The 26,996-nt window shown below is 39.7% G+C and overlaps 2 protein-coding genes across 9 annotated transcripts in view; one reads left to right on the plus strand and one right to left on the minus strand.

Moving 5' to 3' along the window:
* Positions 1-7,545, minus strand: part of LOC126475340 (15-hydroxyprostaglandin dehydrogenase [NAD(+)]-like) — a 98,361-nt gene extending 90,816 nt beyond the window's left edge. For all 4 annotated transcript variants that reach the window (XR_007586705.1, XR_007586706.1, XM_050103142.1 and 1 more), the window contains exons 1-2: positions 7,372-7,545; positions 7,033-7,156 (exon numbers count right to left, since the gene is read on the minus strand). Coding sequence is in view for 2 of the 4 variants with exons in the window: in XM_050103142.1 (XP_049959099.1) it covers positions 7,033-7,156; positions 7,372-7,464 (217 nt within the window). In the remaining 2 variants the exon portion in view is untranslated. The remainder of the gene's footprint in view (positions 1-7,032; positions 7,157-7,371) is intronic.
* A 612-nt stretch (positions 7,546-8,157) lies between these two features.
* LOC126475341 (WASH complex subunit 3-like) overlaps positions 8,158-26,996 on the plus strand; it is a 30,859-nt gene continuing 12,020 nt past the window's right edge. For 2 of the 5 annotated variants that reach the window (XM_050103146.1, XM_050103144.1), the window contains exon 1: positions 8,547-9,397. The gene's annotated coding sequence lies outside the window, so the exon portion shown is untranslated. Of the gene's footprint in view, positions 8,408-8,546; positions 9,398-26,996 lie in introns of those variants that run through there. The other 3 variants (XM_050103143.1, XM_050103145.1, XR_007586707.1) reach the window with 3 other exon arrangements.

Raw genomic sequence — 26,996 nt, forward strand, 5'->3', positions numbered from 1 at the left:
TTTTCCATTGGATTCAGATTAGATGAATTTAGTGGTGAAGACATCAACAAGAGCTCTCTTTCATGCTCCAAGAACCACTTAAGTAGGATTACTGCCTTATGACAACTGTCACCCTGCTGGAAGATGGTACCACTGTTAAGGAAGACATCAAGTGTGAGGGGACACAGGTGGTTGTAGTAATGTCCACGTAGTTCACGGTTGTTAAGGTCCCTTCAATTACCACTACATTTCCCATTGGAGGCCATGCGAATTTTCTTCTTTGCATAATATGACCTCCACTACTCTGTGTCTATGTGGCAATGCATCTGGACACATTCAAGATCACGGTCTAACAGGAAGCATGATTAATCTGTCCAGGTGACTTCTTTCAATAAATCTATAGTCCAATCTCTATGATCCAATGCACACTGCAGTCTTAACTGATGATGATGTTGGATCAACATGAGAATTGCTAGAAAAAGAGAGAGTGCTTGAGAGCTAGTGTAAATCCTGTTTTCTATTTTGTGTTTCTGTGCTCCATACACTGATCTGCCACAGGTGAGTAGTTGCCTTTCCCTAACTTTACATATTGCTCCATCCATGAATTTCCATCACTGTTATCGCAAAAGCTACATTTTTAAGATATACAAGCAAAGTACCCATGGTTTAAACTAATCTCATATTAATCCCTTTCCCATCCTTCTTGCTGTCCATCTCCTCTTCTCACTTCTGACAATTTCTTCTTTTCCCTTTTTGTCTACCACCTCCTCCCCCTACCTGCTTTCATCTCTTCCTACTCCCTTCTCTCTCCAAATTATCAACTCCACCCCAATAGATAGTTGCCGGTTCTTATCCCCACAGTATTTCTTTCCAGATAGTAATCAAACAATGGAAAATCCAGGACAGAATGTAATTGTGCCTATCTGCGACTCAGCATCTCAGATATATGGCAAGTAGCAACTTTCCAGATAGTAAGTATTATGCGTGCTAAGTTAAAACGCACTTCCTTTCGTCTTTCCCTCTCCTTCCCTCTTTCCTGATGAGGCAACAGTTTGTTGCGAAAGCTTGAATCTTGTGGGTATGTATGTGCCTGTTTGTGTTTCTATCGACCTGCCAGCGCTTTCGTATGGTAAGTGTGTGTGTGTGTGTGTGTGTGTGTGTGTGTGTGTGTGTGTGTGTGTGTGTATCTATATATATATATATATATATATATATATATATATATATATATATATATATATATATATATAACTTACCAAACGAAAGCGCTGGCACGTCGATAGACACACAAACATACACACAAAATTCAAGCTTTCGCAATAAACTGTTGCCTCATCAGGAAAGAGGGAAGGAGAGGGAAAGGCGAAAGGATGTGGGTTTTAAGGGAGAGGGTAAGGAGTCATTCCAATCCCGGGAGCGGAAAGACTTACCTTAGGGGGAAAAAAGGACAGGTATACACTCGCACACACGCACATATCCATCCACACATACAGACACAAGCAGCCTGCCAGCGCTTTTGTTCGGTAAGTCACCTCATCTTTGTTTTTATGTGTACATTTTTTATAATACATATGGGTATATCACTCTGCACACATTTGGTACACTTCCGATTCAACAACTGAAATGTAGTTAAGTTACAACAAACCTCAGAAGGCTGACACTGCTTCTGCATCTGGAGAAACTGCAATGGGAATACAATAGTACCTAACTATAGGGCAGTTAAGAGCTCATATTTCATATTAACAATACAGCATTTCATTTTGGTCAGGCATTTGAATCAATTACTTTTGCAGATGATACACATATTGCCACTTCATAAAGTGAGGAAACAAATAATGATATTTTGTGAAAGTTATTAACTGGCTTTGCAAATATGAGGCAGCATCAAACTTGGGGGTGGAGTGGACAATACAGTTCATCTGCACAGATTTTATCAACTATATATAATGAATGAAGCATGAAGTTCCAAGTTACTGTCTATAATTGTTGATGAAAACACATTATACATACATCTTGTGAGTCCAAAAAGTTATGAGACTGTAAAAAATAGAGTAAGATTAAGATGGTGGTTTTAACACTTCAGATATTCTTCATCATCCACCTCCCCCCCCCCCGCCCCCCCCCCCTCCCTCACCGCATCCCCCAACTCACCCTGTTCATACAACCATGTGAAACTGTCAGAAAAGTCCTCTTTTGTAACGGTCATCAACTCGTGCATCACATTTGCACCTGCTTTGGTCTTTGTGAACCATTAAAGAGTCATTCCACACTTCGTTGTTTTGTGGTAGGTTTGTATTTGTAACGAAGTCTCATCACCTATGATGATTCTTTTCCAGAAAAGAATGTCTGCATTTTCATTTGAATAAAATCACAACAGGCATCCCAGCACTGTCAGTTCTGTTCAGAACTCTCAAGATATGCGAGACAAACTTTACGCACATTTCTCTCTTCTTCAAAGCATTCTGGAGAATATCTTGAAAACTTGATTTGGTGATGCACAAAGCTTGTTGCTCCACTGTGATTACTGTCAAAATATTGATGATACACTGGTTGCACATCTATTAGTCCACACTTAGGCAGTAAAGCCTGAGCATAACTCTGGTCACAATGCTGTGTTCAGAAGCCCGTAACCAAGTATATCTCGGCCCACAATTTTCGAAGCAGGAGACGCCTGTCACTCAAAAACTGGGCTCATTTTCTGTAAGAACAATGTACGGACATCTCACTACCTGGCCCATGACAGATGCTGCCTTTCGTTGTCAATTTCTAGAGCAACATTGTAAGAAACAGTGGTGAACATAAGAGTTGTCATCACAACTAACTGAGCCAATGCATACTTGCACTGTCATGAGTTTGATGCATATACTCATTATGTTTTGCTGTAACACTGTTACAAATGTCAAATTTGTTGAATGATCAAGAAAATTTTCAAAACTAATGGGGAAGTATTCAATCATTTTGGATCGGAGGGAGAAATATTCGATTGGGAAGAGTTTGACAAAGATTCATATTGAGGTAAATGTCAATCTGCTTTAGAATTTTAATCGCTGCTTTTGTTGCTACAGACACTGCTGGTATAATTAGTTTAGTTTTGTTTTATTTGCCTTCAACTCATCTTTTTTACTGATGAATCTCATGACAAAGCATCATCCAACATGTGATTCCAATATACACATGAATTTGCTCAAGAACTCCTCACACTTTTTTGTAAGAATAATTTCACTTTCTGCCATCATTATTACAAATTTTTTACCGTGTCAAAGAACTACAGTAAATATGAAAAACAAACCTTAAGCATGGTCTATTTTAATATGTATTAATCTTTAAGATACATCCCCATAAATGTGCCTATAATATTTTAGATAATAGCATAAATGGCTGGGATTCTGGGAGTGGGAGGGGGGGAAGGTCATACTTTACTTTGTGTAGCTCAAGAGCAGATATTTCAGTAGGAAGATCTTTAAGTATGTGCTCAACCTTTTTTTTTTCCCTTACTTTTCTTGCTCAAAATTGTTTCAGTGGATATGCGCCATCATCAGCTGGCATATAAGCTTGCAATTAAGATTATCAATTAAACCACCTAGTCAAATAACTGCTAAAACACTTAGAGTAATTAATGTTGAATTGCGTATAAATTGGTAAGTTAACATATTTTCATTCACTGACATCCTTTGGGATAACATTTAGGAGTACTCCTCAATTCTGCAAAAAGTATTCACTGCACAAAAGAAAGTAATGAGAGAGTAATAATGATCTTTACAAATGCGCAGTTGCCATAAACCTACCTCAATCACGGGTCAGTAAAATAAACTGTTACAAAGCTACAGCATTTAGCCATTGAAGTAAAATGTCAGAGTAAGAAAAAGTGTTTTCATATGTAAATTAAAAGTTTCTTTCCTGAACTATTTTACTTCTGGCACTGGAGAATTCTTGAGCAGTAGTACGTTGTCAGATATGAATTGTAAGTGCCTCTTTTTTTTTTTTTTTTTTTTTTAATTTAAAGATCTTTATTGCAAAGTTTCTTGAACAGAATTACCAGGTTCAACAATACAACAGCCATCTTCAGAATCTCTCATTCTGCTGCACTGCAACAAGTAATGACATGTAAAAATAATATTTGTCAAAACTCATTATTTTACAGGGTTCTAACTTAGCGCAGTGCGGTAGAATGACAGATTTCGAAGATGGCTATTGTGCAGCCAAAACTTAATTCTGTTTAAATAAAATCAAGACAATTACATAAAAATTATATGCATCATATGATTGCCCTCCAAATTATCATTATGTATCTAATTCCACAATTGCACACATTTAAGTGTAAACTTATGTTGTGCTCACCACCTCCCCTGCATTTCTTGTCCTTTATGTGTGATATCACACTGTGTAAGGAAAAAAAAAGTGAGGCATCCAGAAGAGGAAGAGGAAATGAATTTAAACTTCACAGGTTGATAGGGTATGCGATTTTATTTTAGTGATTACAATATCGAGTTAAACGAGTAATTACTTGCACAGGCCTCCGTCAAAAATGTTCAATATCCCCATATAGTACTATTTAGTATGGGTCCCTTGTACTGGAGCAATATTCGTAGATGGGATGCACACATTTTGTAAGCTGTCTCTTTGTTGATTGTCTTCATTTTCCCTGTATCCTGCTAATGAAATGAACTTCAGGTGATGTTTGGTGTTTAATTGTGTTTCAGTTTTATCACGACACACAATAATGACTTGAAAAATTATGTAATACATGCACCAAAAGAAGTGGGTGTGCTGGCAGGGCATGCTACTGAGACTAGTGGTGATTAAATTGGTCCTGGAAGAGAGATGGAGGAGGGAAAATTGAGTGACACACGCACCACAGACCAAACCAGTGGCAGTAAAGGAAGAATGGTGTCATCAAATAATGTACATGGCATTCAAAGATAGGTTTTCGAGTATGGAAAGTTGACAGAACACATCTCCTGAACTTCTTTGATATGACACCACTTCTGCAAGAAATACAAAGGAGGAACACATTGCACAAACTATTAGATTATAAAACTGTTCCTAACAAACCAATTTTATTGTTTTGTAATTAGCACTTGCAAATTTTTGTCACAGTTCCAGTAATGAATGAAAGGTCAAATATTACATCTCAGCTGACGCATACTTTTGTTAAAATCCACCCTGAGAATGCAGCATTTTTCAACACTTCATGGGACATTTTCAACACCTAAACAACAACAGTTGTTTTTATTTTTAAGTCAACAAAACATATATTAAATATTGATGTACTAGTTGTATAACATATCTGTGGTTGCAAATGCAAAAAATTACACATAAATATCATTGTTCTTTCCTGCAAACATCACAGATTCAAAAACATTTACATTTAGTCCTTAAATAATCATAATTTCACAATCGAACTTGCCCTGTAAAACGGCTTAATCATCATCACATTCAGACAATTTGTTCAGTGTAACTTTTCTCGCAACCTCCAATTTAATTTTTTGTTTATTTTCCAGATTTGATTTTCTTCGGCCCCAATCATTTTTCTGGCTTACCAATGATTTTCTTCTTTCTTCTGCCAGTTTTGGCTTTTCCATATGCCTTTGGAAAAGGACTGATATCTTCACCTAGGTCTCATTTACTTGTGCTTGATTGCAGTCCTTTGCTTTTGATGTTGTTGGCCTAAGACTACACAACAAAATTGCTGGATTTTGTTTGCTTGTGCTAGGTTCATATTCAGTTGTGCTGTTTCCTTCCGGAGGCACGAAACCTACTAATGCATCCATGGTGTATGTTCAGTCTTATATGAAAGTAACTGAATGAGTATCTTATCCCTAATACAAAATATATATCTGTCTGATGTTTCCTTTTATTAACAGCTGTTGCTCTTGGGTTTCAGGTTTCCATAAGGGAAGCAGATAACATCCCTGACCCAGTCAAATTTGTTATTTTGTTTGAGTCCTTACTACTATGTATGCTAGAGCCCATTAGTTTTGCATTTTGTAAGCAAGATATATTTGTTTGTCAGTGCATAGTTAATATTTCTAACTTTTAATAATGTAATTGTAACATTTAAATTCCTCATCTTTGAAAACTTGTATACCATGAGTGAAGCTGGTGCTTGATTACTGTCACCCAGTGTAATATTATCTGCATTCATGTTTCTCACCCTGTCAAATGCACTACACTAGACATCCCAAACAGATCTACAGCAGTTTAAAGAGACATGCCATATTTTCCTGCTTTCATGGCGTTTGCGATTTTTTCCTCACTCACTTCTGATTTAATACAATTCTCTCTATAATTTCATAACATATTACCCAAGTCAACGGGAAAGCAACTTACTTTGGACCTATTACTCCACATAGTTATATATTACTGCCCAAATAAATTATTTTGATGGGCTGCAGGTACACTTCAAGAGTGTTGAAATCTAGGCCCACAGGTTTATTGAAATCTTCCCCAAGTGCAGCCATCAAGATTAATGCAGTGTTGTACTTACTTTACAAAAAGTGTTTGAAGTAGTGTATGGAATTTTAAATACAGCAGCTCCCAATAAATGGCGAGGATGAGTATGATGTGCCTCAGTTACCTTGGTGTACAAAAATTGTGCTATTCAAAAACTGTGTACTTTTCACAGCATCACACCATGTTTACGTAACAGTACAGCACAGTCAGCAACTGTTCGAATAAGGAACTGTCAACCAATTACACAGAGGTTGCAGTGGTGAGTAACTGAAATTGTTTAACGGTGTCCGTATTTTAAATGTGGCACCATCCCCTCCCTAACCCCTACTGGTTAGTCTCCAGTCTTTAAAACTGTGGCACATGCTCATTTTGTCTACTTCGAAAACGAGAAAAATATTTTGCTGACGCTCTTTGTATTTCACTCACTCGCAAAAAGGACGGATTTTAAATTTGACAGATGAGTAAAAAATGATTATGATAAGGTGGCTTCTACACTACTAGACTGTCATTTTATCACAAGCAGAACCGTAAATATTGAAGTATTTATATGTTAAGCATGCAAAAACGTCGAGCGATCGCAATACTCAAAATGTAGCAAACCTTCGTATTGGGGGTAATCCGTGACATCACACTGACAAAACAGCACTTTGTCTTTGCCATATTTTTCTTCCAACCGTTGAACAAGCTGCTCCCCTGCCTCAGCATTTATATCGCATATAGAAACCTGTAACATTGGTGTTATGTTAATCTTTGTATCATGGCGTTCCCCCACACTAACATTACAATATGGAATTCTATCTCAAGGATCGAAGTGCTGATACAGCACTATTACGGTCTACGCGTCGTCGGTTACACTACACGCTTAATGTAGAAATTTATTCTTCTTGCAAAAATACATCAACAAAATCGAAGCAGGTCCCAATTTACGCAATTCATTACCTTCACCCCATGTTTCAGCAACTCCTCGCAGTAAGCGCGACCTATTCCTGCAGCTCCTCCTGTTACTAGAGCTACTTTCCCTTTCAAATCCATGTCAATATTCTACCAACTACAGAGACACTAATATATGTACATATTTTGACAGAGTACCGGTGTTTCATCTGACAGTACTCGTCAAAGCCTTTAACTGCCAAGATATTTCACGCTACGATGACGCTAGAAATATAGATTGGACGAGATATTTGACATTACTACTCCTTGACCGTATCCAAAAAATAACAATATCACTCATGTTGCATTAGTTACACTGGATCATTTTTTACAATTGCGTGTATCAAGAACTCTTGCAGTATCATACAAAATTCTACTAATCAATCAGCAAAACAACAAAGGAAACCGAAGAAAACTGTTTTGAAACTGTATGTGATAATTTTATTCCTACGAAAGAAATATAATTTGATTAGTGATCATCTATAATTTTTTCTCACTGCTTCAAATTCGTAAGTAAAAAAAAGAAAATGTTAAAAATAAACGAAATAGCAAACGTTGACTTCTTTATGAAGCGCTATCAGACATTACGATTTATGCATCCGTTTGCATCGTCATCATACTTTCTTACTCCATAATTAGTCACACTAATGTCAATTACTTCAACAGCGTTTGCCGTACTACGTCTTCCTCATTTCTGGTGAAATGTGCAGATGTCGAGGTGAATGAGAATAATCGATACAATCGCCAAAACATCGACGCCTTGCATTAGGGAACAGTCATATATCCTACAACACACATTAATACAGTTAGTGCGCGTTCGTACAAGCAGAAAGGGTTTAGTCTTGTTTGTGAAGATCGCATCCGATTCGCGCTTGTAGTTCGGCAACGAAACATCGATACACTCCATAATCGATACCTTGAGGCTTGAACTATTCAAGAAGTTCCCGTGAGTGTCTACGAGATGGCATCAACCGCATCAGAAACTGTTGCGATTTACAAAAAATTTAAAGAATTACCCATATTCGTAACAGAAAACCATAATGAGGTATGTGGAAATGTGAAACTAAATATTAAAAATATTGAATTCCATCCCAAATTCACTTGACAAGAAATATTCAAAGACATTATTTTGTAACCACGTGTTGCTCAGCGACATGTAAATAAGATTTCGTAATGATTATTAACCAGTGACTACGGCGTGGACCTGTATGGCGAATGTGCGCGGATGCATTGAAGGATTTATGTTATGGAAAATGATGAATTATGGGGCTACTGAATACAGATATGTAACCTAGCTGACAGCATAATCACGCTGGGATATGCGTAATTGATGTGGGTTATCTGTTGTCAACAGAAAAGTGCACATCTTTATAACAAGGTGGCTGATCATTGAATGTAGGTGATTCAATAAATTTGATACGGAATTTCAGGTGATGATCGGCATAATTTTATTGAAGCAACCTGTTTACATACTGACGTGCAGATTATTTATGTACAAAAAACATCAAACGTGGCGAAATAGGCAAAGTAATTCTTAATACTTATCCCTGTTTATATTTCACGCAGACACTATATAAATCTATGCAGAGATGTGTATTGAATGTATGTAGAGTGAGGAGGGATTGAAAGAGTCGTTCAAAATGTGAAGACCAAGAGTGATTGGAGCTCTAGTCAATGCAAATGCCTGGAGTGACCTGTGTGTGTCGAGGCCATGCTATGTACCAACCGCTTAGAAATCGTAAAAAAGAAGGAAAAAAAAAGGCTGCTGTGGTTGACATGATGTAATTTGGTTTAATTTTTGCATCATGAGTCACCTCCCTTACACCCTCCCGCGCTACCTCGACCGCACTCCTTGAAAGTCTGACTGCAGCTTAATATAGTGCTGCAAATTATATTTTCTGGGAGTAATTATACTATTGTGACATGCATTTAAAAGAAATGCAAACTTCTGAAAACGATGCGTGCATATAAAGACGAAGTTTCTTAATGGAAACTTGGCCTAATGGTTGGGTGTAAATGTGTTTTTAAGTAAACTGTAAGTAAATAAGTGACTGCCATTGGCTTCAGTCAATTTATTTCCAACATTCAAAAATTAAGTAGAAATAGTACATTTGGTATTTTGATCAGTCGTCGGATGTTATTCGGATTAAATACCGAAAGTTTTGACCTCAACATTTGTAATAAACATGGCTCATTAACATAATATTTTGTTTTGTTGATAAGAAAAAACTTCACTAGTTGTCAGGTGGAAAAAAAAAAGAAGAAATTAGTATGTGTAATCAGAAGTAAACTTGTTGTGAAGAAAAGGAAATTGCACTTTGAAAGGTATAAGAAACAGACAGTGGAGTGCTGTGGTTTAATATTTAAGTGATTTCATTTGTTGACTTGTTATTCATACTTTGGTACCAGTAAACCTATAATGATGTGCAAGCAATTTATCCCTTTCCTGTATATGATGAGACACTTGTTACACACAACAAGGGTGTCAAACGCAGTGCACATAATCTCATAAGCCACACACAAATTGAATGTAGCCATTATCAGTGATTGTGTAAGCTAAGTATCAGTGCTGTTTGGGATTGATATCCATTAGGCAGTTTACTAAAACTGATAAACAGAACAGAACAGTGCTGTGTAATAATGTGAGGAAGGTAGTCTTAAGAAAATACTATCTCTGTGATTGTGAAAGAAAATTACTCTTTATGTTAGTTGTGCTTATAGTGTGCCTTTCTATGCTTGCACTACCATTGCTTGGAATTTTCCCAATGAATCTGTTACCCTTCTGTCCATGTAACCAATAATCTTGTTTGTTCCCTCTTCTTATTGCTTTGCTAGTACACTGTACGTAGATAGCTATGTAATTGAAGATTCTGAGATAGGTGGTGGTTCCCTTCAGCAATTATTTTTTGAGTATGTGTAAGAGTACCATTAATTAGTTTGTTGAATGGTGATTTTAAAATAAAAAAAACAGTAATGTGGTGCTAAAAAGTTTAATGACACGGAAAATGGTTTCCTTTGAGCTTTTATATCTAGAACAGCAATTGCAGGGTATAGACACAAAAAAATTATAAATGCTGGTACATGGACCGTTTGTCCACAATAAATTGACTCTTCACATGGTGACGGTCAGCAACAGCAGGAGGCATCCCTTGCCCCCGCATTGGGACTCCTGCGTACAGTAATACTTTGTACTAATGGCTGCAGCAGGATATTCAAGACTTTGAAACAAAGGCCTCTTTGATCCACCAAGAAATGAGACTTCAATAATTAAGAAGGGAAGGCACTTGTTATAATTATATTTTGTTATTTTTTCTGTAGGCTTGTCCTGCTGTGCTTTTTTTCAGTCACCAGCTTGTGTGTCTTTTACACATAATTCATGTTGGACATTTTCAAGTGAGCTGTTTCTCTTATTTCTGAGATCAGTTTTCTTATAAGTGAATCAAATATTTGAAGTAAAACATGTAAGTAAAAATATGCATTTTTGCACACAGCAAGACAGGTGGGATAATCAGAAAAGAATGTAGTGGATGGCAGAAACAAAGAAAGATCTGCTAATTCTATTGGAATTAAGGATGCTGTTCAATTTATATAGTAATATGATGAAGATATATTACAGTTTAACATCTTGGCACAGAGGTTATGTAATATTCCAATATTCACATTTTTATTGAATTCTTTTTTGTTACCACTTTTATCATTGTCTGAAAATTTGCTATTAAATACATTCGTAACTGATTTCCCAGGTTAAAGTAGTGGCATTTATTTTCTCCAGAGCATCAATATTTGTTGGTGAAACTATAGTAGGAAATTACAATCATATTGTGTTAGGGACTTCCAAATATGAAAGGAAATCTACATGATGCTGAGAACCTCACTGGTGAACACTCACACACCAGTATTCCCTGAAATGCTGAAAGGCATACACTTCTGAGTATGGCTTATCCCACCAAAATTTACTTACAAAGTTTCAAGAACCAGTTTTAAATGTAAAATCTAGAAATTTACTTCCCGCATCCTACTTACCATCCCTAGAGGCAACAAAGACAAGATTAGACTCATTACAGTGTGCGCAAAGGCATTAAAGCAGTCTTTCTTCCTATGCTCATTATGTGATTAGAATGTGAAGCAGCCTACCACGGTATTTTGTTTTATTTTCTCTGGATAGACCCCACAGACTCAATAACCCCCATTGTTGGGTACCTTCTGCTATTCACTAACTCAGTTTTGCAGAGTACAGCCTTCGTTTATGAGACTTTACACATATGGGTAGTACAAATATTATTCTGCTATACCAGCATAGACAAAAATTGGAAACAGAACGACAGGGAATGTAAATGTTGCATTATAGTAATTGCAATCTTAGAAGTTTTGCCTTTATAACAAGTGATAATAAGTGTCAAAATTTGTTGTTGAATCTCCTGAACATTTCATTTGGTTAGATTTTTCTATGCATTGCAAATGGGACTCAGAGTTCCTGTGGCTGAAATTCCTGTCGGTTTTTGCCTTGCAGTTACACTGCAGACCTGCAATACCCAGTGTGATGAGGTTTTCTGCCTAAGTTGTATTACTCTCTTGGCTAACACTAACTGAAATGCCTTATGTTAGCAAGAGTAGATAAATTTTTCAGTAGTGTGTCCATCACAAGTACTGACTATTTCACATTCAAGTAGACAAAATTTACTGATTCATCAGCCAATGGAAGGGATTTGTCCTGAGTATGGTATAGGACAGTTGTGAGCATAGGAAAAAACTTAGGCTACTAATCCTATTCCAAATTGGGAGAAACCTTAATGTGTGGTACAGCAAAAACTGTCCTCTGTATCTGCCTTTGATGTAGATCTATGTAGAAGTAAAAAATCTCCAGATATTAGAAAACATAGTAAAAAGATACCATATTAGTCACTGGTCTTACACATTTTCAGAATATTTAGACTCCCATATGTAAATTTCACTTTATTCTGACTTTTGTATTAAAAAGTTCTTGAATTAGGCAGCATTTAAATAGCAAATATTGCTTTAAATTATTTAAATGTGTTGATTGAAGTATCAGATTAAAATAGCAAATGAGTAGCGTGAAAGGAAGGGCTATGGCTACTTTCAGTGTAGCTGTTTTCTCCTAATACGCACCTAGAAATATAAAATCTAGATCACTGCTAGTCGTAATTTGTTATTAGCATACTTTACAGAAGTAACCTTCAGTGGCTGCTTCTGTCTGTTAATGTATAACTTAACTTTTTCCACATTCTTGAAACCCCTCATTTGTAAATGGATTTGTAGAAAGTAGTATGTAAATGAAAGAATGAGAAATACGGTACAAGCATGCCTTGTAGATGTCAGATGGCACAGTGTTGACTTAGGAGAGGTATTGAAAGGGGGAAAGGATTAGTCTCTGGGAAGCAGGTTTCCCTCACCATGAAATTTCATCTTATGCTGGGGATATTTCCAGGATCAGAAGGATTATTTCACCACTGTAGCACTGAAATTGGAGTGGGTCATATTCCAATGCAGACTGGATTAGTGGAATCATGGCTTTGTTTCCTTCCATTATTTATAAATTGAATAAGACTTGAGCTATTATGGATAATTTACACCATAGTTGGCATGCATAACATACGCTGTTTGGGCGAGTTCCAATCTATAGTTATGATCCCACACATGTTGCATGCTGCAATTTCTGTCACTATCTGCCCCCATGTAGTGTTAACCAGTATAATCAGCAAATACCAAATGATTGTTGCGAGTGCTATTGTCACTATGTGCAGTCTTGACTCCTACATATTGAGAATGATATAAACAAAATTGCTATATTGTTGAAGTATTAGAACTAGAATTACTATCTCCTCAAATTAACAGCTTGTACTGTATTTCAGCTGTTCGGTGCTCAGATACATGCGATGAGAGGTTACATGGCCTTACAGGATAAAGCTTCCTTGGTGCACACATTTGGTAGAAATTAAAATTTCGTGTATTGGTCATGCTTTTTATATGTTTGGTCAAAGAGTTGTTGGTTAATAGACCTTAGGGATCCTAGTTGATGCTTCGTGAACTTTCATACAGTCCTCAGAAACATATCCAGATCAACTTTGATTCCACACCACAGTGTTTTGACAGTGTAATTTCAGTTGTTCAGACTTTAAACCATACAGAATTTTTTTTTTTAAGGAGCTTTGATGGTGTACAGTTTCATAATCCCTGATAATGTTCACTTTATGTACCTAATTTGTTCTGCAATATTCATTTCAGTCTTCAAGTATTCTGTATTTGTCTCAAAACAGAAATTGTCACAAATTGTAAAATATGATAGAAGCAGAGACAGAAACAAACAGATGGGTAAGAGGAAATACAAAATTTTAGCTTATAATGGTGATGGTTACAGAACTGGATGATGGCACCACTTGGTGGTTCAACACATACTGCCAGATTCGTGAAAGGGGCCAACAGAGATGTCCAATAGGTTTTTTTTTGGGGGGGGGGGGGCGGGGGGGTTGACTCTGTGGAGCAACTTTATTCAGGAGCATGGCGTTCACCAATACGGTGTTACATGTATTTGGAATAGCCGCAAACAATAATGCATGTACCCTAATGTGTTTTGTTCTTCATTCACTTCTACAACCAGGTCAGCTGACTAGAATATTGCCCAGAATAGACTGATTTAAGGACTTTATCTGCGATAATGTTTGTAGATTTTAATCATTCAGGTTACATTTTTAACCACTTGGAGCTCAACATGGGGGACTTAATTTTAAATTTAAAATTATTTTTTTCCATAGGCTTAATTTTTGAGAAGCAATTGCCCTTGATTACTGCAAGTAGAAGATGCATGAACCAGGGGAATTTACAGGGTCTTGGTTTGGCTATGGTAGTATTATTTGTAGTGATGGGAAACGAGATAACATGCCTCAAGAACTTCTCATTGCATTTCTTGAAATATGTGCCTCTTATGACTCCAGGGGATTAAGTATGATTCTGCAGCCCTGTAAGAGACAGAGGGTAACAGCAGGCTTGTATGTTGGGGAGTGGGCCTATAGGTTGGGTGTCAGTGGGTGTGACATTCTATTTATTTATTTATTTTGGTTCCAATTATGATGAAGAATTCTGCCTCTGAAACTTACTTCCAGTTTATTTATTTATGTATTTACAAGCACCAAGGTCATGGAACATGTCAGTAAATGATATTACAACATAAAACTAGTAACAGATAAAAATAAAATGTTTATGAACCCAAAAGAAGTCAGTCCATAAGTTTTTGAGAGGCCAATGTAAAAATATCCAGACTCGTGAACAGGGGTCGACAAGAGGTTCGTGAACTTGCATCACTTATTGCCCGAACCACCTGTTTCTGAGCAAAAGTATCCTTTTAGAATGGGAAGAGTTATCCCAAAATATAATACCATACGGCATAAGCGAATGAAAATAAGCAAAGTAGACTAATTTTCGTGTTGAGTGATCACTTACTTCAGATACCGTTCGAATATTAAAAATGGCAGAATTAAGTCTTTGAACAAGATCCTGAATGTGAGCTTTCCATGACAATTTGCTATCTATCTGAACACCTAGAAGTTTGAACTGTTCAGTTTCACTGATTGCATCTCCACTGTGTGAAATTAAAACATCGGGTTTTGTTGAATTGTGTGTTAGAAACTGTAAAAACTGATACTTACTGTGATTTAGTGTTCGTTTATTTTCTACAAGCCATGAGCTTACGTCATGAACTTCACTATTTGAAACTGAGCCATTGTTGCACACAACATCCTTTACTACAAAGCTAGTGTCATCAGCAAACGGAAACATTTTTAGAGTTACCCGTAATACTAGAGGGTATATCATTTATATAAATAAGGAACAAGAGTGACAGTGTCACTGATCCCTGGGGCACCCCCCCCCCCCTCCTCCCGCTCTCCTTCCTCCCCCCCCTCCTCCTCCCCCCATTTGACTATACCCCACTCAGACTTCACATCACAGCCATTCTCAACACTGTGAACAATGAACTCTTGCTGTCTGTTGCTAAAGGAAGAGGTGAACCAATTGTAAGCTACTTCCCGTATTCCGTATTGGTCCAACTTCTGGAGCAATATTTTGTGATCAACACAACCAAACACTTTAGTTAAATTGAAAAATATGCCTACCATCCGAAACCTTTTATTTAACCCACCTAGTACCTCACAGAGAAAATAGAATATAACATTTTCAGTTGTTAAACTACTTCTAAAGCCGAGCTGTACATTTGATAGCAAATCATGTGATATAAAATGATCAATTACCCTTTCATACACAGCCTTTTCAATAACTTTAGCAAACACTGATGGCACAGGCATATATCTAAATTAATTGCCTACATTATCCCTTTCTCCCTTTTTATAAAGTGGTTTTACTACTGAGTACTTTAATTGTTCAGGAAACTGGCCATTCGTAAAAGGAAAAATTACAAATATGGCTAAATAAAGGCCTAACATGTGCAGCACAGCACTTAAATATTCTGCTAGGCACTCCATCACATCCATGAGAGTAGAATACATGAAATCTGGTAGGCCTGCAATGCCAGACACAGTGTGATTAAAATTCAGTCATATCCTGTAATGTGTATCGTTTGTTTGGTACGATTTGGGAAAAGCTGTACGAAATGCAATATTGGTAGTGAATATTTCACAGATCCCAAAAAAATAAAGTGCAAGGACATGTTTAGCTGCATAAAATAAGTTTTGAAAGCCAAACTATAATAGGCATGATTTATACCATTTAAACGACTATAAAATATTTTGAGGCAGTCGGGCATAAACTGGTAGCTCTTTCTGTTCGTAAGCTACTAGTTAATGTATGACTAATGACAGTGTGTTGCTAATTTTTGGAGAGAGAAAGTTGTTTTTAAATATGTGGTTCAGGGATAAAACCTTTATATGTTGTCATAAGTATGGTGTACTTTCAATTATATTTCTGTGTAATAGCCTTCTGAATCTCTATTCTATCTTACGATACATCCATTATTGTAAAACGTATTCGGGCACATAGGCTTCTCTCTATCTCTCTATCTCTCTCTATCTCTCTATCTCTCTCTGAGGTGTTGTTCAAGACAAGACAGTTTGTCTTCACTCAACATGCTCCGATGACAATGCTGTATGCTAACAGTAAATGTTGCTCAATGTTACTGTGCACTGCTGACACCAGTTGTTACGTACGAGAATGGTCCATTCCCCATTGACACTTTCAAAATCAGGATGCCCACTCACGATGATGAGCAGGATGTTGCATGCAAAGAATTAGTTCAGAGGCAGTCGAGGAATCAGAAATGCATAGATATCAACAACATATTTCATTTAGCAAGATCTCATACAGTACCTGCAGGCACCATCTCGATGGTGTGTGAAACAACAGGTGACAGAGTGCGCCTCACCAAAATACGAGGTGACTTGTTTGGCAGCAGTCGGGACAATATTGCTGCGTGGGAAGGTGACTTTGCTAGAATCCCAGTGCGGACAGCCTTGCAGTGCGTGGCTACATAAGGCATTCCTCCAGCAACAAGGAGCCAGTCAGCTGGCAGATATGGTGGGTCAGGTGCCAGATGCAGCCAGGTGTGGACTGCAAGCCCAATACCCCTTCAAGATACCCAGGAGCAAGTTAATGACAGCCTAGTGGGCACCCGAGCCAAATGGTGCCTGTAGGTAGTGGAGGCAGTGGCGAGTTGAGGATGAGGCTGGATTATCAGCATTGAGCTGATGGCTGGCTGACATGGAGTTCTTCTTAACATGGGCAGCAGTAAGACACAAGTACCACTTTGTCAGGAGTGGGACACGCCCCTGGTCATATATGTGGCTGAGGCAGTACAAAGTACAACGTCAGGTTGTGGCATGAGGTAACTCCTCTCGCCACTGTGATAGTCTTGTCTCTTGCACCATGCCACCTCAGCATTATTACAGTCCAAACAGCTCACCTGATCATGGGTTGTGAAGTCTGCTAGGAAGGGTATTGGCACAAAAATTAAGATACAGAGAGGAGGAGGAAGAGGAGATTAGTCTTTAACATCCCATTGACAATGAGGTCATTAGAGCTCGGATTAGGAAAGGATCAGGAAGGAAATTGGCCATGCTCTTTGAAAGGAAAATCCTGGCATTTGCCTGAAGCAATTTAGGGAAATCGCAGAAAACCTAAATGATGATGTCCAGATGGGGGTTTGAACCTACGTCCTCCCAAATGAGAGTCAAGTGTGCTAACCACTGTGCACCTCACTCGGTAAGATCCAAATAGGCTAAGTTTGTATTTGCATTATTTGGTCTAATACACAGTGAAGCAGAAGTTGTTCTATCCAACTTTGTGTCTCTTGTCTTTCCTTGACTAAGCATTTATTATTCTGGGTAGAAAATTAAGTTAAGACAAACCAGAAGCTGATTCAATGAAAAAATGGAGATAGCTTTGCTCAGTGGATGGCAATAAAAAAAGTCATTACTGTGTGTGAATGGACTTGTTTCACTACAATTTTGTGCAGATGTTCTCGCAGACCAACAGAAAATTCAGCTGTTTAAGGCAGTGTATTGTTATGAGCAATAGTTAAGTCAGAAAGTTAATTTTGCACATGTAGCAGTCGCAGTTGACACCGTGACAGCTGTAACTGGGTGATACACAGCATAACCTGATAGCTGCAGTCCCAGGAAGTAGTTATCACAATAGCAGTGATTTCTTACCCAGGTGGAGAGGGCAACACAGTTCAATAACTCTCAGTATACTTTATGTGATCGTGGAGAATTTGGCTATTTTTCTCAAGACTCTGGAACAAGACAGATTTCTCTTCATATTTATTTGTGGATATGTGATAACCTCCTATACTAAATTGCTGCTACTGTGATGTTTTCCCAGATAGTGTCTATCTACATCTACATCGATACTCCGCAAGCCACCCAACGGTGTGTGGCGGAGGGCACTTTACGTGCCACTGTCATTACCTCCCTTTCCTGTTCCAGTCGCGTATGGTTCGCGGGAAGAACGACTGTCTGAAAGCCTCTGTGCGCGCTCTAATCTCTCTAATTTTACATTCGTGATCTCCTCGGGAGGTATAAGTAGGGGGAAGCAATATATTCGATACCTCATCCAGAAACGCACCCTCTCGAAACCTGGTGAGCAAGCTACACCGCGATGCAGAGCGCCTCTCTTGCAGAGTCTGCCACTTGAGTTTATTAAACATCTCCGTAACGCTATCACGGTTACCAAATAACCCTGTGACGAAACGCGCCGCTCTTCTTTGGATCTTCTCTATCTCCTCCGTCAGACCGATCTGGTACGGATCCCACACTGATGAGCAATACTCAAGTATAGGTCGAACGAGTGTTTTGTAAGCCACCTCCTTTGTTGATGGACTACATTTTCTAAGCACTCTCCCAATGAATCTCAACCTGGTACCCGCCTTACCAACAATTAATTTTATATGATCATTCCACTTCAAATCGTTCCGTACGCATACTCCCAGATATTTTACAGAAGTAACTGCTACCAGTGTTTGTTCCGCTATCATATAATCATACAATAAAGGATCCTTCTTTCTATGTATTCGCAATACATTACATTTGTCTATGTTAAGGGTCAGCTGCCACTCCCTGCACCAAGTGCCTATCCGCTGCAGATCTTCCTGCATTTCGCTACAATTTTCTAATGTTGCAACTTCTCTGTATACTACAGCATCATCCGCGAAAAGCCGCATGGAACTTCCGACACTATCTACTAGGTCATTTATATATATTGTGAAAAGCAATGGTCCCATAACATTCCCCTGTGGCACGCCAGAGGTTACTTTAACGTCTGTAGACGTCTCTCCATTGATAACAACATGCTGTGTTCTGTTTGCTAAAAACTCTTCAATCCAGCCACACAGCTGGTCTGATATTCCGTAGGCTCTTACTTTGTTTATCAGGCGACAGTGCGGAACTGTATCGAACGCCTTCCGGAAGTCAAGAAAAATAGCATCTACCTGGGAGCCTGTATCTAATATTTTCTGGATCTCATGAACAAATAAAGCGAGTTGGGTCTCACACGATCGCTGTTTCCGGAATCCATGTTGATTCCTACATAGTAGATTCTGGGTTTCCAGAAACGACATGATACTCGAGCAAAAAACATGTTCTAAAATTCTACAAGAGATCGACGTCAGAGATATAGGTCTATAGTTTTGCGCATCTGCTCGACGACCCTTCTTGAAGACTGGGACTACCTGTGCTCTTTTCCAATCATTTGGAACCCTCCGTTCCTCTAGAGACTTGCGGTACACGGCTGTTAGAAGGGGGGCAAGTTCTTTCGCGTACTCTGTGTAGAATCGAATTGGTATCCCATCAGGTCCAGTGGACTTTCCTCTATTGAGTGATTCCAGTTGCTTTTCTATTCCTTGGACACTTATTTCGATGTCAGCCATTTTTTCGTTTGTGCAAGGATTTAGAGAAGGAACTGCAGTGCGGTCTTCCTCTGTGAAACAGCTTTGGAAAAAGGTGTTTAGTATTTCAGCTTTACGCGTGTCATCCTCTGTTTCAATGCCATCATCATCCCGGAGTGTCTGGATATGCTGTTTCGAGCCACTTACTGATTTAACGTAAGACCAGAACTTCCTAGGATTTTCTGTCAAGTCGGTACATAGAATTTTACTTTCGAATTCAATGAACGCTTCACGCATAGCCCTCCTTACGCTAACTTTGACATCGTTTAGCTTCTGTTTGTCTGAGAGGTTTTGGCTGCGTTTAAACTTGGAGTGGAGCTCTCTTTGCTTTCGCAGTAGTTTCCTAACTTTGTTGTTGTACCACGGTGGGTTTTTCCCATCCCTCACAGTTTTACTCGGCACGTACCTGTCTAAAACGCATTTTACGATTGCCTTGAACTTTTTCCATAAACACTCAACATTGTCAGTGTCGGAACAGAAATTTTCGTTTTGATCTGTTAGGTAGCCTGAAATCTGCCTTCTATTACTCTTGCTAAACAGATAAACCTTCCTCGCTTTTTTTATATTCCTATTAACTTCCATATTCAGGGATGCTGCAACGGCCTTATGATCACTGATTCCCTGTTCTGTACATACAGAGTCGAAAAGTTCGGGTCTGTTTGTTATTAGTAAGTCCAAGATGTTATCTCCACGAGTCGCTTCTCTGTTTAATTGCTCGAGGTAATTTTCGGATAGTGCACTCAGTATAATGTCACTCGATGCTCTGTCCCTACCACCTGTCCTAAACATCTGAGTGTCCCAGTCTATATCTGGTAAATTGAAATCTCCACCTAAGACTATAACATGCTGAGAAAATTTATGTGAAATGTATTCCAAATTTTCTCTCAGTTGTTCTGCCACTAATGCTGCTGAGTCGGGAGGTCGGTAAAAGGAGCCAATTATTAACCTAGTTCGGTTGTTTAGTGTAACCTCCACCCATAATAATTCACAGGAATTATCCACTTCTACTTCACTACAGGATAAACTACTACTAACAGCGACGAACACTCCACCACCGGTTGCATGCACTCTATCCTTTCTAAACACCGTCTGTACCTTTGTAAAAATTTCGGCAGAATTTATCTCTGGCTTAAGCCAGCTTTCTGTACCAATAACGATTTCAGCTTCAGTGCTTTCTATCAGCGCTTGAAGTTCCGGTACTTTACCAACGCAGCGTCGACAGTTGACAATTACAATACTGATTGCTGCTTGGTCCCCGCATGTCCTGACTTTGCCCCGCACCCGTTGAGGCTGTTGCCCTTTCTGTACTTGCCCAAGGCCATCTAACCTAAAAAACCGCCCAGCCCACGCCACACAACCCCTGCTACCCGTGTAGCCGCTTGTTGCGTGTAGTGGACTCCTGACCTATCCAGCGGAACCCGAAACCCCACCACCCTATGGCGCAAGTCGAGGAATCTGCAGCCCACACGGTCGCAGAACCGTCTCAGCCTCTGATTCAGACCCTCCACTCGGCTCTGTACCAAAGGTCCGCAGTCAGTCCTGTCGACGATGCTGCAGATGGTGAGCTCTGCTTTCATCCCGCTAGCGAGACTGGCAGTCTTCACCAAATCAGATAGCCGCCGGAAGCCAGAGAGGATTTCCTCCGATCCATAGCGACACACATCATTGGTGCCGACATGAGCGACCACCTGCAGATGGGTGCACCCTGTACCCTTCATGGCATCCAGAAGGACCCTTTCCACATCTGGAATGACTCCCCCCGGTATGCACACGGAGTGCACATTGGTTTTCTTCCCCTCTCTTGCTGCCATTTCCCTAAGGGGCCCCATTACGCGCCTGACGTTGGAGCTCCCAACTACCAGTAAGCCCACCCTCTGCAACTGCCCGGATCTTGCAGACTGAGGGGCAACCTCTGGAACAGGACAAGCAGCCATGTCAGGCCGAAGATCAGTATCAGCCTGAGACAGAGCCTGAAACCGGTTCGTCAGACAAACTGGAGAGGCTTTCAGTTCAGCCCTCCGGAATGTCTTTCACCCCCTGCCACACCTTGAAACGACCTCCCACTCTACCACAGGTGAGGGATCAGCCTCAATGTGGGCAGTATCCCGGACAACCACAGTCGTAGTCCGATCAGGGGATGCGTGGGACGAGCTGGCCGTCCCCGACAAACCCCCATCCGGACCCCCACAGTGATGCCCATTGGCAACAGCCTCAAGCTGTGTGACCGAAGCCAACACTGCCTGAAGCTGGGAGCGAAGGGATGCCAACTCAGCCTGCATCCGAACACAGCAGTTGCAGTCCTTTGGGTTGAATGCCACTCATCTTAGCAGTTTGTGAACCAGCATCATATATATTTCTGGAACAAGTGAAAGGCCATCACAGCAGATAAGTTATCAGGTCACAGTTTTGTTGTCCTATTAACAACAAAACAGTTTACCCACTAAAACATTGAAGATGTGCTACAGAATGTACAGAACAAAGAAAACTGTGGAGTTTCTTCTAGATAGAGAGAAATGTCTGAGTACAGGGAAATAACATAATTGCTGAAGCACTCAGGGATCTGGTGGAGGAAGCACTGTGATTTGCTGTGCAGGCCTAGAGTCTGCTACCAACTATCTGTCGCATAGGGTTGGGAAGTGAGGGGAAAATGAGTGGTTAGAACAACAATCTACAATTCTTCAGATTGACAGCTTGATCACAATAGATACGTTGCCAGACATGTGAACCTTCAGATGCTACTAAGAACAGAAAATTGTGTGATGATACAGGTTCCTTGTATATGAAGAAGACTGCAAACAAATGAACATGATGAAAAACACATTTGTTACAACATACGAGTATGTAGTGTTTATTTCTTTATGAACAATTTCCAGTCTTAATGCAGACTCTGGTGGTGCGCCCCCCCCCCCCCCCCTCCCCACACACACAGGCTGAGTCACCAAGAATAACTCTGAAAGTATGACAGGAGCTGAAAAGTTTGTGGAGCACAAAAGTTGCATGAGACAACGGGGGCCCTAACATGACGGTGGTTTTTTGCTGCTGGGTGGGGTCGCTTCAGAGATATGAAGGTCAACTTTTACAATCATCAGGCACCAGAAAAATCCTGTGTTCTTTGGAGAAGGGAATCTAATGTGTTATGTTGCTGTCATCTGTGTTCTTACTTCCAGAATAGGTTCAGGAGATTACATACACTTTTACCTGACCTTTCTGAAGGCTACTATTCTTTACAAGTAATTCCTAGAAGAATATCCTCAAACATTCTCAGTGGGGCATCTGTGGATGTCTTCCCATTTTTATTGTTCTCTTTCTACTGCAGCTGTACATCAGCTGTTCTGTTGGGGTAATCATGACAGACTATATTGAACAAAGAACATTGCCTTCCATCTTACATAACGAATTATCACCGTCTCTGACTTTGTCATTAGTAGAATACGTAACATCCATGGTACAGAGACCATTGCAGCGGCACCAGTGTTGATTTCGACCATTCAGGACACGTTTTAAATCCAGCATTGTTGCAGGTCGAGAAGAACGTTCGAAGTGTGAGTTATGGTCTTCGTATTTGCAACCTTGGGTGGATTACTGCTACTAAATTTTTGGATTTTGAAGACGCTGCTGTCTTAAGTTCGTTGTTGCTGTTCAGCCTGAGGGGATTTGGTCTGCCACAGGACTAGCTCCACAACTATAGCTGGAGTCACAAACGATGGCCGGCGAATTCAGGCTTGTTCTGTGCGCCAACGTCACGATTTCTCCGACAGCCAATGAGCGTTCAGTAGTGTTCTAAGCGCTCTGCTGTGAATGTAGTACGGAGTGCGAGCATTAAACTTCATCGTAGCGAGTTATTTACTGAATTTTTATTGTATTTTTCCGATTTGTCATCGATGACGGTGATGGCAACCAACAAATTCTACGTAAGCAAGCAAAGACATAATTTGCAGGATATACGTTTTCTTCGAGCGCACAGCACCTGTATGCGGGTACCGTGACAGTCACGTGGAACCGGCAACAATGCGAACCACCTCCGCGACATGACCTGTGCGAACCGCCGTCGTTCATGAATCGGACTACAGGCATTGTTGTGAGGCTAGTGAACCGCCACGATCTGTACAGTGGATGTTGCTGGTAAATCAAGTGTACAGGTCCTTGTTCCAGACACATTCATCTACGTGACGTACACGTCAGTGTACCGTTACGATTGCAAACTTTCAACATCCACAGAGAAATAACGGAAAGTGTCAATAACACTAAGTTCAAATTTCAGAAAGTGACCATTTGAAGAAAACTGCGCAATCACCGAAAAAGCTGGCACAAAAAGCAGTGAAGAAGTGAAATCGGTGAATGTGTCCAATCCCAATCAGACTGCAATCTCTGCTGACAGTGAAATGAGAAGCAGTTGTGTACGTGTAAAAAGGAAGGCAAACACTGAAATTTGGCCGCCTCAAGCAAAGTATTTCAGTCTATAACAATCAAAAAAGGAAAAGATTATTGACGTAATAATATAACAGTACACTGATGGACGAGCTTTCAAATTTGCATTACGGTGCGCGTAAGACAAGATCAACCAAAATAACGATAGGACATTTCTATGCAGTCACTCCCCTTCGGCTCGTTCGAGTTTAGTTAAGAGCTAACTGCATGAAAGGGGAAAGGCCACATGGAATCTCCAGTTCATGCTCGGCCTGTTAAAACTTTTACAATCATTTTGGTTTCTTCCATGACAGTTTCGTATTGTGCGGCTCAGTGACTCAAATGTCAGACTGTGGAACTAACAGTGTCGGTTACGATCCTGGTTAACTGTGGGATTATGCTGTCATTTATTATTTCTTCACCTCTGGCAGTTTTTATTAATGCGATAACCGCGAGTTTCACCGTGGTTCGGAGTCCGCCTAAAACTGGTTTATACAATATTACTATAACTATTCTCGATGCCAACCTACTTTTGTTGATTTCTTTTGACAATGTCGCTTTAGAGTGTTAGGATAATATAAGGTCTCTTTTGTTTTAGTCGTGCCTGAAGATGGTCATTACAGACTGAAATCGATAGTTTAAAGACAGTGTTATGTGATGAGTGGAATAAAAGAAAAAAATAAAGCAAAGCTCCTCAATGTCTTTAGGAAACAACTCTTCTTAGTTGATGTTAATCATTACAGTAGGCCTAATTAATAAAATAACGCAGGGCTGGTTGTGCTGAAGGACTCCTTGGCAGCAAGTCCTTGAATAGAAAACAGTGACCTGTAAAAACACATGTTTGGAAATAGGCTATTTAATGGAAGTACGAACTCTTAGATTTTTATAGTGTTTCAGTTGGAGTTCAGTAAGGGTGTGATGTGACGTAAAGCTGCAGAATTCTAGAATGCATATTTTCTGACTTCATGCTAAAACAAATTTAACGTCACTACAGGGAAATGAATTATTCGTTGGCATTAGAAGCCATCAATTTCTCATAAGCTTTCTATATCAGGAAGTTTAAAAAAACATGGAGTTCTTCATACAGTCCTATTAAATTCGTGTTACACCTTTTTCAATAGACTTAAATTGACCATGATTCATTAATGGATCCCAAAAGTTGATTGCGTCCCTGTGTTTCTGCACGATAGTCTCTCGACGTATCATAGATTATCCCCATGAAAAAAATTATGCAACAACAAAGCACGTTTTACTAACCGAAGTGATGCACACCGGAGGCGAAATGAGCAATGCAAAACCACCTGATTGGCGACTGGCGCCCATTGATTGTAAGATCGTTGAAACCTGTGGTGACAGGTATTCAACAGTGGACATCCGCTCATGAATTCTTAATTATTTTTGAACAGAAGTGCTGTCTTACGCATTTCAGAATATAAAGTCAATTATGGTTGCTTTCTTAAACACACGCTTCTGAATACAGACGAAATGAAGCATAAACATGTTTCAAAGTGTGTGACCTATACTGGACGCTTGCACTTCTGCACTACTAACACATGAAGCATTGGAAGATTCGGGCGGTAGAGACCTTTCCCTTTGAACTGCAGAAGCCTACAGTGTTAGTAGCTAGTGCAGATTACCGAATTTATAATTCTGAGGGCAGCCGTATTTATTGTCACGAAAACAATTGTCTCAGATTAGTCATTGTGAAATTCAGGATTTTTGTCGAAAACTGTACGGTTGATTTCCCAGAGTAGATTTGACCTTGTATTATTATTATTATTATTATTATTATTATATACAAGGTAGGTCACTGATGGTGGCAGGGATAGTAAAACTGGCAGCAACCTAGAAACACTGAACATCTTCAGTCATTAAGACTTTGATATGAGGCGATTCTGATGTGGCAGTGATGACTTCGGGAATAGTAGGAAGAGTAACTATTGATAGCTCGAGAACTTTTGATGGTAGTTTTATGTAGATCTTCAGTAATAATAAAATAAAATAGATCTCTAATGAAGTAGGAAACTGCTGTGATTGAAATAACTATGTTACCAAAACAGGAAAATTGTGTATTGCTCATTTGCGTTCTGTTTCCCGTTATAGGAGGTACTGTATCTGGACACATTGAGAGACACTAAGCTACGTAACTTCCTTGTATGATGACGTCCGACCTTATCCTTCTGGTGATGGCAGAATTCTGCTGGACAGACTTCCAGTCTAATAGGGCGAGTTATGTGATGAACTCTTGATCATCCGAGTGGTGGCGTCGGCATGTCGCAACGTTTCGATGAGTTTCGAACCCATCATCCTCAGGCGAGGTGTCGGGATGCTGCGCTGCACATATCTATATACCGGTAGTTACTTGACCGCTGTCCTCTTCTGCAGGGCGCGCCGGTGGTGGGGTATCGCGGCGCGGCTCTGGTACGGACGTTGAGTCCTGGTCGCTGTAAATTCTGTCCGCGGACACCGCTACCCTCAGAACGGAGCGTTCCTGATGTATTTCTCAATTGCGGAATGCTACGCTGCGCTAAGTTGAAATCCTCTATCTCGGTTGAGCAAATTGTTGTGGAGACGTATTTCCACTGCCTTCTTGAAGACGGAGTCCCAGAATCCGTTGGCACTGCATGCCTTCTTCGTTTTTTCAAAGACGAAGGTGTGCCCTCCATTAACGCTATGCTCTGCTACTGCGGACTTGCTTATTTGTCCTTAAGTGCACGTTTCTGATGTGCTCCGTACAGCGATGTGGTATACACCGTTGTATTTGTTCGATGTATGACCTTCCACATTCACACTCGATACTCTAGATGTCCGGCGTCTGTAA

Source organism: Schistocerca serialis, chromosome 4 (genome assembly GCF_023864345.2).
Source record: "Schistocerca serialis cubense isolate TAMUIC-IGC-003099 chromosome 4, iqSchSeri2.2, whole genome shotgun sequence".
Taxonomy (NCBI): domain Eukaryota; kingdom Metazoa; phylum Arthropoda; class Insecta; order Orthoptera; family Acrididae; genus Schistocerca; species Schistocerca serialis.